The sequence below is a fragment of the Hylobates moloch genome, unplaced genomic scaffold (assembly GCF_009828535.3).
Source record: "Hylobates moloch isolate HMO894 unplaced genomic scaffold, HMol_V3 SCAFFOLD_4, whole genome shotgun sequence".
NCBI classification, from domain to species: Eukaryota; Metazoa; Chordata; class Mammalia; order Primates; family Hylobatidae; genus Hylobates; species Hylobates moloch.
This window is the reverse complement of record NW_026652279.1, coordinates 34402496-34417740: the sequence shown is the minus strand read 5'-3', so window position 1 is coordinate 34417740 and position 15245 is coordinate 34402496. Positions and strand designations below refer to the sequence as shown.

Below are 15245 nucleotides of genomic sequence, written 5' to 3'. Positions count from 1 at the left end.
TGAGCAGAGGTGTGGGCATGAGGTGCAGTCATCACAGCTGCCACTGTGGGGCTAAGTGCCATCACCCCCAGAGTGCATAGAGAAATGATCCGGGCTGGGTGCAGTGGCTCACACCTGTAATCCCAGCACTTTGAGAGGCTGAGGTGGGCAGATCACAGGGTCAGGAGTTCAAGACCAGCCTGGTCAACATGGTGAAACCCCGTCTCTACTAAAAAAACAAAAAAATTAGCTGGGCGTGGTGGTGTGCACCTGTAATCCCAGCTATTTGGGAGGCTGAGGCAGGAGAATTGCTTGAACCTGGGAGGCAGAGGGTGCAGTGAGCCGAGATCACGCCACTGCACTCCAGCCTGGGCGACGGAGCAAGAGACTCCATCTCAAAAAAAAAAAAAAAAAGAAATGATCTGGAAGGCTATGTGACACCTATCATTTGAAACAGCAAAGGAGACAGGAGGAAAATGTGGCAGAAAAGCCAGGGGAGAAGGGTGTCTGGAAGCCAGGAGAAGAAGACATTTCCAGAAGATTGAGGTCAGTTGGCCCAATGTAGCTGAAAGATCAGGTGAAAAATGACAAACCTGCCCACTACCATGCCACTGAAGATAAGAAGCACCATTTTTTGTGCTTCTGAGGAAAAAATGTAAACATTTATAATGATGTCATCAACCTTCAGACGTCCTTATTTTTATTTATTTATTTATTTATTTAGAGACGGAGTCTTGCTCTGTCGCCCAGGCTTGCTCTGTTGCCCAGGAGTGCAGTGGCACGATCTCAGCTCACAGCAACCTCTGCCTCCCCGGTTCAAGCAATTCTCCTGCCTCAACCTCCTGAGTAGCTTGGATTATAGCCCTGTGCCACCATGCCCAGCTAATTTTTTCTTTTTTTTTGTATTTTTAGTAGAGATGGGGTTTCACCATGTTGGCCAGGCTGGTCTCAAACTCCTGACCTCAGGTGATCCACCCACCTCTGCCTCCCAGAGTGCTGGGATTACAGGTGTGAGCCACTGTGCCCGGCCAGACATCCCAGTTTAGATGTGCACCTTTGAAATATAAGCTTTGTGGTAATGTGGGAGTTGCTGTGTGGCCTCGTCCAGCAGTTTCAATCCCTTGGTGACAGTGGAAGCCAGGTTGGAGTGCGGGTAGAATAAACGGGAGGTGAGGAGGTAGAAACTGCACATGGAGAAAACGTGTGAGAAGTTTGGCTCCAAGGGGCGTGTGAAATGGGACAGCCAACAAGGTATACAGGACCACAGTGAGGCTTTTCCATTGGTGTTTACTCTAAGACTGGAAAATTAGATTTTTTTTATTCATGCGATAGAATTTATTAATGGATTAATTTGAAAGATAATTGAGTGAAAAAACAAGATTCTAAAGGATGTGATACATATATTAAACATTTAAAATATAACGATATTACATTGTGTGTGTGTGTGTGTGTGTGTGTGTGTGTTTGTATGTTAAAGATAATATATGCCAGCGAGTTGGCTCATGCCTATAATCCTAGCACTTTGGGGGGCCAATGTGGGCGGATCACTGGAGCCCAGCCTGGGAAACATAGTGAGACCCCATCTCTACAAAAAATACAACAGTTAGCTGGGCATGGTGGCACAAACCTGTAATCCCAGCTACTCCAGGAGCTGAAGCAGGAGGATCACTTGAGCCTGGGAGATCGAGGCTGCAGTGAGCTATGATGGTGCCCTGGCACTCCAGCCTTGGTGACAGATCCAGACCCTGTCTCAAAGAAAAAAAAAACCCCAAGATAAAATGTGAGCTTGGGTCTTGTGTTTTTTACAGGTTTATTGAGATATAGTTTACATACCACATAATTTAAAATGTACAACTTGGCCGGGTGTGGCAGGTTTATTGAGATATAGTTTACATACCACATAATTTAAAATGTACAACTTGGCCGGGTGTGGCAGCACACACCTGTAATCCCAGCTACTCAGGAGTCTGAGGCAGGAGAATCGCTTGAACCTGGGAGGCGGAGGTTGTAGTGAGCCAAGATCACATGACTGCACTCCAGCCTGGGCAACAGAGCGAGACTCCGTCTCAAAAATAAATAAATTAATTAATTTAAAAATGTACAACTCAATGGTTTTAGCGTATTTGCAGTTGTGCAAATTATCACACTTTTAAAACATTTTCATCACCCCCTCCTTCCCCCCAAAAAACATACCCATTAGCAGTTACTCCTCTTCCTCCCTTCCCCACCAGCCCTAGGCAACCACTAATCTGCTTTCTATTGCTAAAGATTTACGTATTCTGGACATTTCATAAAAATTGAATCATATAACATGTAGTCTTTTGTGATGGGCTTCTTTCACTTAGAATAATGTTTTCAAGGTTCATCCATGTTGTAGCATGTGTCAGTACTTTATTTCTTTGTATTGCTGACCAACATTCCATTGTATGGGTATGCTACATTTTATTTATGCATTCATCAGTTGATGAGAATTTGGGTTGTTTCCACCTTTTGATTATTATGACTAATGCTGCTATGAACATTCCTGTAATGTATTTGACTAGACATATGTTTTCTATGCTCTTAGGTATGTATTAGGAGTGGAATTATGAGGTCATATGGTAACTCTATGCTTAATCTTTTGAGAAACTGCCTATGTCCAAAGCAGCTGCACCGTTTTACATTCCCATCAGCAGTGCACGAGGAGGGTTCTTTCTCCATATCCTATATAACACGTGGTCTCTCTTTTTAATTCTAGCCACCCACCTTAGTGAGACGCGAAGTGGTTTCCTTTTTTTTGAGACAGTCTCATTTTGTCACCCAGGCTGGAGTGCAGTGGTGCGATCTCAGCTCACTGCAACCTCCGCCCCCTGGGTTCAAGCAATTCTCATGCCTCAGCCTCCTGAGTAGCTGGGATTACAGTCATGCACCACCATGCCTGAGTAATTTTTGTATTTTTGGTAGAGATGGGGTTTTGCCATGTTAGCAAGGCTGGTATCCAACTCCTGACCTCAAGCTATCCACCCGGCCCAGCCTCCCAAAGTGCTGGGATTACAGGCGTGAACCACCGTAACCAGCCTGAGAAGTGGTTTCTTATTGTGATTTTGATTTGCATTTATCTGATGGTTAATGAGGTTGAGCATGTTTTCATGTGCTTATTGACATTTGGAGGAATGTATATTCAGATTTTTGTCCATTTTAAAAAATTGAGTTGTCTTTATTACTGACTTGTAAAAATTCTTTGTATATTCTAGATACATGATTTCCAAACGTTTCTTCTCATTCTGAGGATTGCCTTCAGTTAATTTTTTTTTCTTTTTTTGAGACAGAGTCTCACTCTGTCACCAAGGCTGAAGTGCAGTGGCACAATCATAGCTCACTGCAGCCTTGAACTTGTGTGCTCAAGTGGTCCTCCCACCTCAGCCTCCTATGTAACTAGGACTACAGGTGTGTGCCACCATGCCTGGCTAATTTTAAAATTTTTCATAGAGATGGCGTCTTGCTTTGTCGCCCAGGTTGGTCTTGAATTCTTGGGCTCAAGTGATCCTCCCACCTCAGCCTCCCAAGTAGGTAGGACTACAGACATGCACCACCACACCTGGCTAATTGATTTACTTAGAGATGGGGGTCTCACCACGTTGCCAAAGCTGGTTTCAAACCCCTAGCCTCAAGTGATCCATCCTCCTACCTCAGTCTCCCCCAAGTAGCTGGGATTCCAGGCACATGCCACCACCCCTGGCAGTTTTAGAGTTTTCTTCATTTGGAGCTTACATATCTGGTTTGGTTTATTCCAGTTTTTAATAATTGTTGCTGTGATTGCGATCTTTTCTCCTACTACATTTTCTAAGTGGTTATTGAGGATACACAGAAAAGCTATTGATTTCTGTATGTTATCTTGTATCCAGCAATCTTGCTGAACTCATTGGTTTTCAATTATTTTGCCAACTGATGATCTTGCATTTTGTAGATAAACCTGCAAATAATGAGTTTTACCAAGTTTTCCCCCAATACTTTCATCCCATTTCTTCTATCAGGCCTTGTTGCAGTGTCCCTTATAGAATATTCAATCATTGTGGGGGTAGTGAGGATTCTTTTGTTCCATTCACTGAAAAGAGAATGTTTCTAATGTTTCATCATTAAGTATGGTTTCACCATTAAGTATGATAATAAAGGTTTCTGGGAGATACCTTTAATGGAATTGAGGACATTTCCTTCCATTTCTTGTTTGCTTCTAAGATCTTTGTTTCTTGTAACAGAAAAACAAAACAAAACAAAACAAAAAAACAAAGGGATGCTCCTTTCATCCTCAGAGGAGGAAAGAGGAGGGAAGCTGAGTCTAGACAAACCCTGGATTTCTCTTTTCCAAGCCCAGCTGACAGCCACTTTTCTAGTACCCCTAACACCCATCAAATAAAAGGTGCTACATTTTGCTCATGTTCTTTCTTTTGCCTGGAACCCATTTCTTCCCTATGCTCCTCCACCCAAACTCCTATTTCTCCTAAGTATTAATATTCAGTCTGGAAGAGTCCCGTGAGATCATCTCCAATGTCTGATGCTATACCCCTGCATAGGGGGGTGAGGATATACTTTGAAAAAGCATATTCCAATAACGATTTGTTATTTTAAAGAAGTGTTTTCCTAATATGCTATATATAAAATAACATTCCACAAAATTGTGGTTGCTGTATATTTAAGCTGCAGTAATTCTAAAACGGTAGTCGGGGTTTTTCTCTCCTTTAAAGAGGCTGAGTTTCTTTCTAACTCAGGAACTCTATCAGTGGGCTTTTCCCTCTGCCTTGTACGTTCTCTCCCAAACCCAATCTCCTACCTAATACCCACTCATCCTTCCAGATGCCAGCCAGCTTACCTTAAACGCTGTTTCTTGAGGAAGGCAAGCATAAGGTTCACCTCTGTGCTGTCTCCCAGCCCCTTATACTCCTTAACAGACCGACTACCAATTGCAATCATAGGACCGTATGTGTGTCCATTTTGTTTTTCAGTCTGTTTTCTCTACTAGCCTAAACTATGAGGACGAGGGATGTGCCTGTTTTATTTACCACTACAGTGCGTGGCATATTAAGGATCTTCAGTTGCCAAAAGGGAGCACATGTTAGAGAAGTCAGCACCTCTCTCATAATCTAAAACCCCCCAGTTAGCAAATGGGGCAAGTGGGGCCCACAGGTGAGAAGAAATTTACTCAAGGTCTCGGAACCAATCTGATCCTGAACCAGACTGCCTGGCTCTAAAGTCCAGTTCTTTGCTTTCAGGTTCTCCTTCAGGGCTCACCCAATCTAAGTACCCTGAGAAGTCTTTCCTTACCCCAAGGCCTCTGTCCACCCTCACAGTCATTTCCACGCGTCGTCCTCGTCCCATCAGTCCCATCTGCCGCAGCTGCCCACTCTGCTTCCCAGGGAACGGGTGACCGCGCAGGGAGAGAGCGGCACCCGGGCGCGAGGTGCGAGGCCCGGGTCTGTGGGCGGCCGGGCCAAGCCCCCGAGCCTCGGCGGTGCTGATTGGCCGGCCTGGTGCGGGGGACGGGCGGAGGGGCGGCCGCCCGCGCGTCCGCTTCGTCTCCGCGGGGGCGCGCCCGCGGCACGCGGCCGGGTGGGGCCGGGCGTGAGTGACGGCCACGCGGACCAACGCCGCTGCGGCTGCGGGCGGCGACGGCTGCACCATGGGCCGGCTGCTGCGGGCCGCCCGGCTGCCGCCGGTGCTGCCGCCGCTGCTGCTTCTGCTGGCTGGGGGTGAGTGCGCTCCGGTCCCGGGCGCGGGCGGGCGGGCGGCGGCGTGGGCGCGGTGCTGGACAGCTCCCCGGGCCGCCAACAAAGGGGCCAGCGTGCGGCGCCGCCGGGAGCGCGCGTGTCCTGGCCGGGCCGCGGCGCCGCCCCGACACACGCGCACGAGAAGTGGGTGCGTGGGGGCAGCGGCGGGCGCCTGGCGTGCGGGGCGACCCCCGACCGAGGCGTGGCGGTGAAGCTGGGACACAGCACGGTGGCCCCCACGCCGCGGCTCGCAGGGGCAGGTGCGCAGGCTGCTGCCTCGCGGGCCGGGGGGGGGCGCGCACGTGTGGGTGTGCATGTGTGTGCGTGTGCATGTGTGTGTGCGAGTGCATTGTGTGCCTGCGCACTCGGGGGAGGAGGCGTGTGTGACAGCCACGCGGGGAGGAGGCCGCATTGTGAAGGTCCCAGGGGCCGCCTGCGGAGTGTGGGGCGGGTACGCTGAGGCGCGGGTGGCTGTTTACGCGTGGCGTTGCCGGGAGGGAGTGTGAGTGTGTCACGGTGAATGGGTATTCTCCACTGTTCTGGGCGACTCTATTAGGAGCTGACAAAAACGGGCGTACAGCCACGGAAGGCCCGTGACAGCACACGGCGGGAGGCTCCCACGCAGCTCACACACGAGGGAGGTGTGAGACTCAGATGTGTGGTTTCCATTCAGCAGCCACGCCGGGCGGCGGGCTGTGTGGGTGCGTGGCGGGCTGGGGGTGTGGCACAGGTGTGAAAGGGATGTGTCTGCCTGAGAGAGAAAGAGACGGGCCTCCTGATGGCTTCCAGCGCAGACGGGGATTTAGTGGAGGGAGTGTGTAGGGAGGTGGGCATGGGGTGTGACAGCCCATGAGGCAGGCGGCCACTATGAAAATGGCGGGGAGAAGGGCTGTCTGCAAAGGTGGGTCAAATAAGGTCATAGCTGAGCGGCTCCTGCACACACTGGCACAGCAGAGGGAGTGTGTTACGGTGTAAAGGTGTGACTGGTGCTGCTGGATGAATACCCTGATGAGCAAGTGTGCATGTGTGCCTGTGCACACTCAGCCAGCTGTAACTTCACTTCTGATGCACACGTCAAAATAGCACCCTAGTATGATGTGTGTATGTGCATGTAGGAGTGTGCACAGGACATTTCCCACGCAGCTGGCCCATGGAGACACAGGCACTTTTTGTCCAGATGTGTGTGAGTGAAAGAGAAACTAATGAAAGGTCTTTATGGGAAGCGAGGAACAGTCTTTGCCTGAGGTGGGCCATGAACCTGGGACTCAGAGTGGCAGAATCCCAGGGTAAATGGCTGGGAGGAGAAAGTGGTCCCTCACACATTCCTGTGCATGTCATGGGAAGGCTCAGATCAGGGAGGGTACATTTTCTCCAGTCAGTCTAGGGATGAAGAAAGGCCCTGGGTGGTGTGCACAGAAAAACATGTCCATCAGTGTTGGCTCAGACACTCACACAAACCCACCTGTATTCTTTCACGCCTTAAATCCTCTTTGGAAGAAGGCGACATTCAACAAATAAACATCAATTGATTGGTCTGCTATTTCTTCGTGTGACAGTCGTAAACCAGAACTGGCCAGCAACGTCCTCATGGACCCAGGCCCTGCTGTAACTGCCCATGTGCTTATGTGACCAGCTGTGAGGACTGTGGGCAGCCTGCCTCCCCGCTCCTCTCTCCAGTGCGTGCTCTTCATGACGCACTTCTTACCCCATGCTTGGAGGGCATGTACGTGTGTCTAGCAGTGTGTCTCTTTCTTACACACCTTTGTGTGGAAGCCCTTCAGGGACCTGTCAGCATTGTTACTCAGGTGCTTACAGAGTGGAGGTAGCGTGACTGTGCTCAGCAGTTCCTGTTGTCGCTGACACTCAAGGGTGAGGGGCTGTGTGACAGATGCTGCAGGGCCCCTCCGATGTTGGTGTCTGCCAAGGGCTTAGGGAGACTGGACTTCAAAGCCCCTGCTTAAGGGAGAGGTGGGGTGTAGCTGATGGTGGAAATCAGAAAGGAGGTTTGCACCGGGAGCAGATCGCAGGGACTGATTTGGAAAGGTAAGATAAAATATGAGGATCGCTGGGGTCTTGTTTTTTTCACCTCCCCAAATGTCAGCCTGCTTCCTTTCCCTCTTTCTGTGTTTGTTTGGGTCAGATTTTCAGTTATTTGAGGCTGATCCCCTAATCCTTTTCATGTGCCATCTTTTTCTCTCTCCTCTGTTGGGTGTGATGATGTAACAGAAAATTATAGGTGCTAGAGAGAAAAAGGAAATCAATCACACGCAGAGTGTAATTCTGAAATTTTAAGTCAGGTGGGGTCTCAGTTAAGGCAGATTAATTATTAAGTGCAAAACTAATTATACACAGAATAGCTAGGTCTCAGCTACTATTTTGGTGTCATCTTATGGTGGGCAAGTTTGAAAAGAAGTAACCTCTTGTAATTACTTAAATAAATACCCATTGCCAAGGCCTTTGAAAATACCAAGGTTTATGTAAAGACAAAACAGTCATTAGAGGGAAAAATAACTTTAAGAAAATGAAACTGTTTACTGGAAAAGGAATGAAAAACCGGGAAAATACCAGATTCCTTTTTCTTCAGTAGGGTTTTCAAAATCTTTGCCAATTCCTATTAGACCATTGGGAAGGGAAGACAAAGAAGGAAAGGGAGAGATGTTAGAAGAAGGTTGTGGGTTCCTGGCTTGACAGGTGGGAGAGCTCAGAGAGGTGGGGGCCGACTGGAGCCATGGAAATGACAGGGAAGAGGCCTAGCAAACACACCAGAGCACAGTCCTGTGCACAGAGAGCTGGACTGACTAGAAAGTGTTTTATCCCCCAGAGTGGGGAAGGAAACAGGCTCCTCTGGGCACACTGACCTGGAGAGGGCAGAGTAGTCTTTTTGAGTTCCAAGCCAGTCCGAGGAGCCAGAGTAGGGTGTAGACGGCAGCAGCCTCCCCTTGCCATGCCACAGTCTCTCCCTGCCATGCCACAGTTCAGCTCTGAGAGAGAGTGCCAAGGTTTGAGAGACAACCCGTGTTTAATCCTTCAGTGGTTTTGTAGAGAGTGAATTTCAAAATTCTTACGGAGAATCAGTTTACCCTTTTCTAACAAGGCTGAAGTAATATCTTTCCCAGCATACCTGCTGGAGGTTGGAGCATGCAGATAAAGATCTCCAGTTCATGGACCTCTCAAAGGCAGGCTGCCCGGGTGCCCTGGGAACCTATACAATGTGTATTATTTAATTATTATAAACATTTTCCATCAGTTGACTTTTTTCTTCCTAGAATGCATGAATGAGTTTTTCCAGATTTGTTTCTTGTATTTTGGCTCCCTGCCAGCCCTGGGGATACTGCTTTTGCAAAGCAGTCTGCTACATCGGCTCATATCCCCTAAAGAACTTAGGGTTCCACTTCCCAAGAGTTGGTAATTTTCCTGAGGGCAAAGCCTGTCTCTTGTTCATCTGTCTCTTGTTGCACCTCCAGGAAGGGCCTAACACACTGTTTGGCACAGAATAGGAGCTCAGGAGTGACTATATTTTTCTTTGTAATCGGGAGTCGAATAGAAATTTTACCTCTAATAAGAGCACAGCCCACCTGAAACCAAAGTTCAATTATAATTGGTATCACATCTGATTGGCAGTACTACATGATTCTGATTCACTTTTCAAAAATTAGAAAATAACTATTAAATAAGTACAGTTTATAGATGAAACATTTCCAAACACAGGGGCCACATGTAAATGTAAATAAAGGGATTCTTGTTCATGAAAACATTGCGAATCACTTTACTAATTTGGTCTTTTTCAAGAGAAGAGTTTCCTTCAGTTGACTGGATTGGTTGTGGGGACCCTGGGCAGAGTGTTTGGAAAGGGGTATCTTCTAGTTTTTAGCTCTGGCTTCTTTCCCTGGCCCTTAAAGCGCATGAAATATTTAAGCTGTTTTACATATTCTCTTCCTTCACGTATCCTTTGGAGGAAGGAAGGTACCCAGCTCCACAAGTAATTGCTTTCCATTCTTCCTCCTGGAGCATCCACAAGACGTTTTTGTGGGGGAGAAACCAGCTAATTTCAGCTCCTCTATTAACTAGCTGTTTGACCTTAATCCCACTAGGCCTCAGTTATTTCATTTGTAAAACAAGAGGGTTGGATTAGACTACTAATTATTTATTCAAACCTTTATTGAGTCCCCATTGTGTGTAAAAGGTTGTACTAGGCACTGGAATTCCAGGGTGGAATTGACACAAGGGACTCCTCATTTACAATGGAGGCTATATGAAGGTCTGTTACAATTTGGTGAGAAAAGTGGAGTGAGAGTAGTTTGTTGAGAAGGCTGTGATAGAGAGGAGTGGTGTCTCGTCCAGACTTGGAGTGGCCACAGAAAGCTTCTCGGAAGCTGAGACTGGAGGCAGGAGTGAGAATTAGCAGGTGGGTGGTGGGACAGGACAGAGATGGGGAGATACGGATGTTCAAGCAGAAGAGCATGTGCAAAGACCCAGAAGGCGAAAGAGGCGGCTTTGTTCTGGAAATTGTGGGTAGTCAGTTTGTCTGAAGCCTAAGAGTATGTTTGGGGAAGGTGGGTACAGAGAGGGGAGGGGAGGTAATGGTCAGTTTATGAGCGCCTTCTCGCCTTTTCAAAGGATCTGACCTGTATGATAGAATGATAGAACCAGATTTGCATTTTAAAAAGACCTCTCTGCCTGGCACAGTGGCTCACACCTGTAATCCCAGCACTCTGGGAGGCAGAGGTGGGCAGATCACCTGATGTCAGGAGTTTGAGACCAGCCTGGCCAACGTGGCGACACCCCGTCTCCACTAAAAATACAAAATTAGCTGGTCGTGGTGGCACATGCCTGTAATCCCTGCTACTCGGGAGGCTGAGGCAGGAGAATCGCTTGAACTCAGCAGGCGAAGGTTGCAGTGAGCCGAGATCGCGCCATTGCACTCCAGCCTGGGCAATGAGAGAAACTCCATCTCAAAAAAAAAAAAAAGTTGACTGGGCACAGTGACACACCTGTAATCCCAGCACTTTGGGAGGCTGAGGCGGGCGGATCACCTGAGGTCAGGAATTCAAGACCAGCCTGGAGTTTCAACATGGTGAAACTCTGTCTCTACTAAAAATACAAAAAAAAATTAGTTGGGCGTGGTGGCAGGCGCCTGTAATCCCAGCTACTTGGGAGGCTGAGGCAGGATAATCGCTTGAACCTGAGAGGCGGAAGTTGCAGTGAGCCAAGAACGTGCCATTGCACTCCAGCCTGGGCGACGAGTGAAACTGTCTGAAAAAATAAATAAAAATAAAAAATAAATAAAAAGACCTCTCTGAGCTTTGTAACTCAAAGTGTGGTCTGCAGACCAGCAGCATCAGTCACACCTACTGTGTCAGCAGACTCGGGTGACACACACATTTCAGTCTGAGAAGCGCTGATTAGAGGGCAGTGTGCGGGACAGATGGTTCCGGGGGGAATTGCTAGGGGTTTGTAAAAGAGCTCTCTTTTTCTTCCAGTGATGAAGCACTATGAGGACTGTAATTCTAATGGAGGTGTCTCTCATGTCTACACACCTATGCTTCTGTATCATCCCTGCTGTTTTGCTTTATCGTGAAGTGTGGGGCATTTCGGCCATGTGCCCCCCTGAGTGGCATGGTTGTCTATCCTAGAGAAAGGGAAACTGAACACATGTTCCTGAGATCCCGGTGTTGTTATTTCCTCCAGCCTCCTTTCTCCTTCACAGTGTACTGAGCACAGTTAGTACAGTGCCATGAGCAGTTCTGTTAGTAGCTACCTTTGAGATCTCTTTCCCTGCCCTACTAACCCTGTAGCTCAAACAGAGTTATATGGTCACTGTTACACTATTCCATAATGATTTGTTTCTTGCTGGTCTCTGTAGTAGAAACTGACCCTTTTGGGGCAGGGACCCTATCTTTCTTTCTTATTTCTGTACCAACATAGCCTTGGATCATGCCTAGTCCAAATAAGCATTTAATAAAGGCTTTTTGGTTGAAGAATGAATGAATGGATGGATGGATGAATGGAATTTAACCATTCAAACACTACTCTGATCCAAAAGGAGAACTTGATTTATAATTTTTCTTAATGTATCAGTTGGCTATTTCTGTGTAATAAATCACCCCAAAATTTAGTGGTTTCAGAGTCTCAATTCTCAAGATCTGATCCCTGGACCAGAAGCATCACCTGGGAACTTGGTAGAAATGCAAATTGTTAGGCCCCGTCACAGACCAGCTGGATTCAGAACTCTAGGGTGGGCTTAAAATCTCTATTTTAACAAGCCCTCATGGTGATTCCATGCTGGTTCAAGTTTGAAAGCACTGGATTAAAACGGTAGCCATTTATTTGGCTCATGATTCTGTAGTTTGGCAATTTAGGCTGCAATCAGCTGGGTGGTTCTGGTCTCAGCTGAACTCCTTCAAGTTTGTCATCAGCTGTTTATCACCTTTGCTGGTCTTGTCTGGCTCTCTCACTTTGGGACTTCAGCTAGGACACTGAGCTGACCTGGCTCTCTTCTGCATGGGCTCCTCCTCTGCAGGCTAGCCTTGAGCAGAATCCCGAGAGAATGGAAGCATGCAAGGTATCTTGAGGCCTAGCCTTGGAAATGGCACATCATCACTTCTGCATAGTCTTGTGTAGCAACTCACAAAGGTAGCTCAAATTCAAGGAGTGGAGAATTAGATTTCATCTCTTGATGGGAGGAGCTACAAAGTCTCGTTGCAAAGATGTGTGTTATTAATTGGGGTGTCATTGGATAACCCCTCTCAGGAAGAACCTTAAGAAGATACTGTTTTGGGGTAGGACATGGCACTCTGTCTCTTTCCCATCTACCTAGTAGGGGATAGATACTGCTTTCTTCTATAATATTCGGGCTAGGAAAAAATCCAAGAGTAACTTAGGGTCCCCCTATGATGTGAAGGGGAATTAGAGTGGAAGAGGTCATGGGAAAGTCTGAGCTAGAGAGAGTCCAAGATCCTTAATTCATCCTCTCCCAGGAACAAAGGGGAACTTCAAGGGGAGTGGACCCCAAATTGATTGTCTTGGCTTTCTCTGGCTTTTAAATACCTTTGGCTCAAAGAAACCACAAAATATGAGATGGCTGTTTCTCTGTTTGAGTCAGGGATTCAGACACAGGCTCTGGGAATATGGCTTCAGCTTCGTGGAGCCAGGCCCTGCCTGGAAGCAGAATCTTTGTCCGTGGACATGGTGCCTAGGACAGCAGAAGACATTCCGGATGGGGCGATAGCTTCCTGGTTTGGACTTGGCAGAAGGCATTCTCCTGTGAGCAGTCCTCAGGGGCATTGGCAACACAGCAGTGCCATTGGCTCCCACGTGCCCAGGGTCACAGCGTGCCCACCCTTTAGGTATTTTTTTTATTTTTATTTTTTTGAGACAGAGTCTCACTGTGTCGCCCAGGCTGGAGTGCAATGGCACCATCTTGGTTCACTGCAACGTCCGCCTCCTGGGTTCAAGCGATTCTCCTGCCTTAGCCTACCAAGTAGCTGGAGACTACATGCGTGTGCCACCATGCCCAGCTAGTTTTTGTGTTTTAGTAGAGACTAGTTTTGCCACATTGGCCAGGCCTGTCTCGACCTCTTGACCTCAAGTAATCCGCCCGCCTTGGCCTCCCGAAGTGCTGGGATTTACAGGTGTGAGCCACCACACCCAGCCCCACCCTCTAGTTATGATGATACTTTCTAAAGCTGAGAGTTGGGCCTGTGGATTATCTTATTGAGAGACAGAGCTTCACGGGATCTTAGAGGTTGGCACAGACATTTACTAGCCCTGGTCAGATGCTAAGGCTCTGATGCCTCCTTAGCCCCGGCATTGGCTTTGAGGCCACGTAGAATCACTCTGATATTCTTATTCACATCAACCTTTTGTTTTAATGTATTTGAAGATACCATGGTCTCTTTTAAATATTTTTTTCCCCAGGCCATGAACTTCGCAGGTCTCTGTTTTTTATATTGGATAATAACACAATATTTGTAGAATATTTTGGTTTGTGAAGCTCTTTGTAGAGCAGCTTTCACACATGGCTCAGGAATTACCTCATTTGGTGCCCCTCACACTGGAGGCATGGTAGGAATTGCTGTCCTTATTACACAGAGGAGGAGAGCAAGGCTGGTGGTGGTGAAGTCACTCAGCCAGAGAAGCCAGAGTGTAACCTATTTCCTGGTACCAGGCTTTCTCCCCTGTTATAGAACATCCTTCTGTCTCTGACCTCAGGGCCTGTCTCTCTTCCCCTGGAGTCTCTACTTCCCGTCCCCCATCCATACAACCCAGAATACACCCCTGTGGCTGGATGTGGTGTTATTGGCTGTGAGTTGTCTGGGTGGTGCACGGTGTGCACAGACTCCCTCATACCCAGACTCACAAGACAGTCTGAAATGCTCATTTTTTTCAGAGGCCAGTCACAGTATTGGCACATATCAAGCTTAGGGCCTGCTCAGCAAAGCACATGGCACCAATAATATTAGCCCTATTTTTATTATAAGCATCACTAAAAATTGCCATGTACTATAGTCAAGTCAGGTCACAGTACATATCTGGTGGAGAGCAAGAGGAAGACTGTGAAATTCCCTCTTCCCTAGATCCTTAAGTGTTAGTCTTAGAAAAGAATTCAGAGGTCATTTCATTTAGCTTCCTTGTCTTTCTGGTGAGGAGACTGAGACCCAGAGGTCTTGAGCAGCTTTCCGGGAGCCTCAAAGCAAGTTAGTAATTTGTGTGGTTAGGTCATCAAGTTAGAGGTTAAGTTGTGAAACTGGCAAATAGGGCTATATTCCTGTCCTTAAAGAAGAGGAAAAAGGCCTCCTTTAATTTGTTTTCCTGTCCATTTATTTGCTTGTTTTGGTAAATTAGGAGAGAGAGAGAATCCAAGATTCTAAACACATATGTCAAATTACCAGCACTGGGTTGAGTTTGAACCGTGACCTCACGTGGTTTTTTAAAAGACTATGTTCAGAGGCTGGGCTCAGTGGTGCACGCCTGTAATGCCAGCACTTTGGGAGGCCGAGGAGGGCAGATCAGTTGAGGTCAGGAGTTCAAAACCAGCCTGACCAACATGGCAAAACCCTGTCTCTACTAAAAATACAAAAATTAGCCAGGCGTGATGGTGGGCACCTGTAATCCCAGCTACTTGGGGGGCTGAGGCAGGAGAATCGCTTGAACCTGGGAGGCGGAGATTGCAGTGAGCCAAGATTGCACCACTGTACTCCAGCCTGGGCGACAGAGCAAGACTCCATCTCAAAAATAAATAAATAAATAAAAAAACTGAAGACTATGTTCAGGATACTGTATTGCTGAAATACAAATCATATTCTTAATGCAGTTTTGGAGAAATTTCAGCCAAGGATGGAAGCCTGGGGAACACCGTGTTCATCCAATCATACATACAGCTAGGTCCTTAAAAGCATGGGCCCTGTCTTCACTTCTGTTTGTAGCCCCAACACCCAGCACAATTGCCAGCAGAGAGGGGGTACTCAGGAGGCGCTTTCTGAGTGAGCACATGAGCAGTGGAACGCTGACTCAGTGATTCCTCTC

General features: G+C 47.5%; 1 protein-coding gene across 1 annotated transcript in view; it reads left to right on the top strand.

Annotated features, from left to right (window-relative positions):
* Positions 1–5598: 5598 nt before the first annotated feature.
* Positions 5599–15245, top strand: part of PODXL2 (podocalyxin like 2) — a 43367-nt gene continuing 33720 nt past the window's right edge. Inside the window, exon 1 of the mRNA XM_032149894.3 lies at positions 5599–5702. Within this exon, the coding sequence (XP_032005785.1) occupies positions 5633–5702 (70 nt within the window). The 5' untranslated portion in view covers positions 5599–5632. The remainder of the gene's footprint in view (positions 5703–15245) is intronic.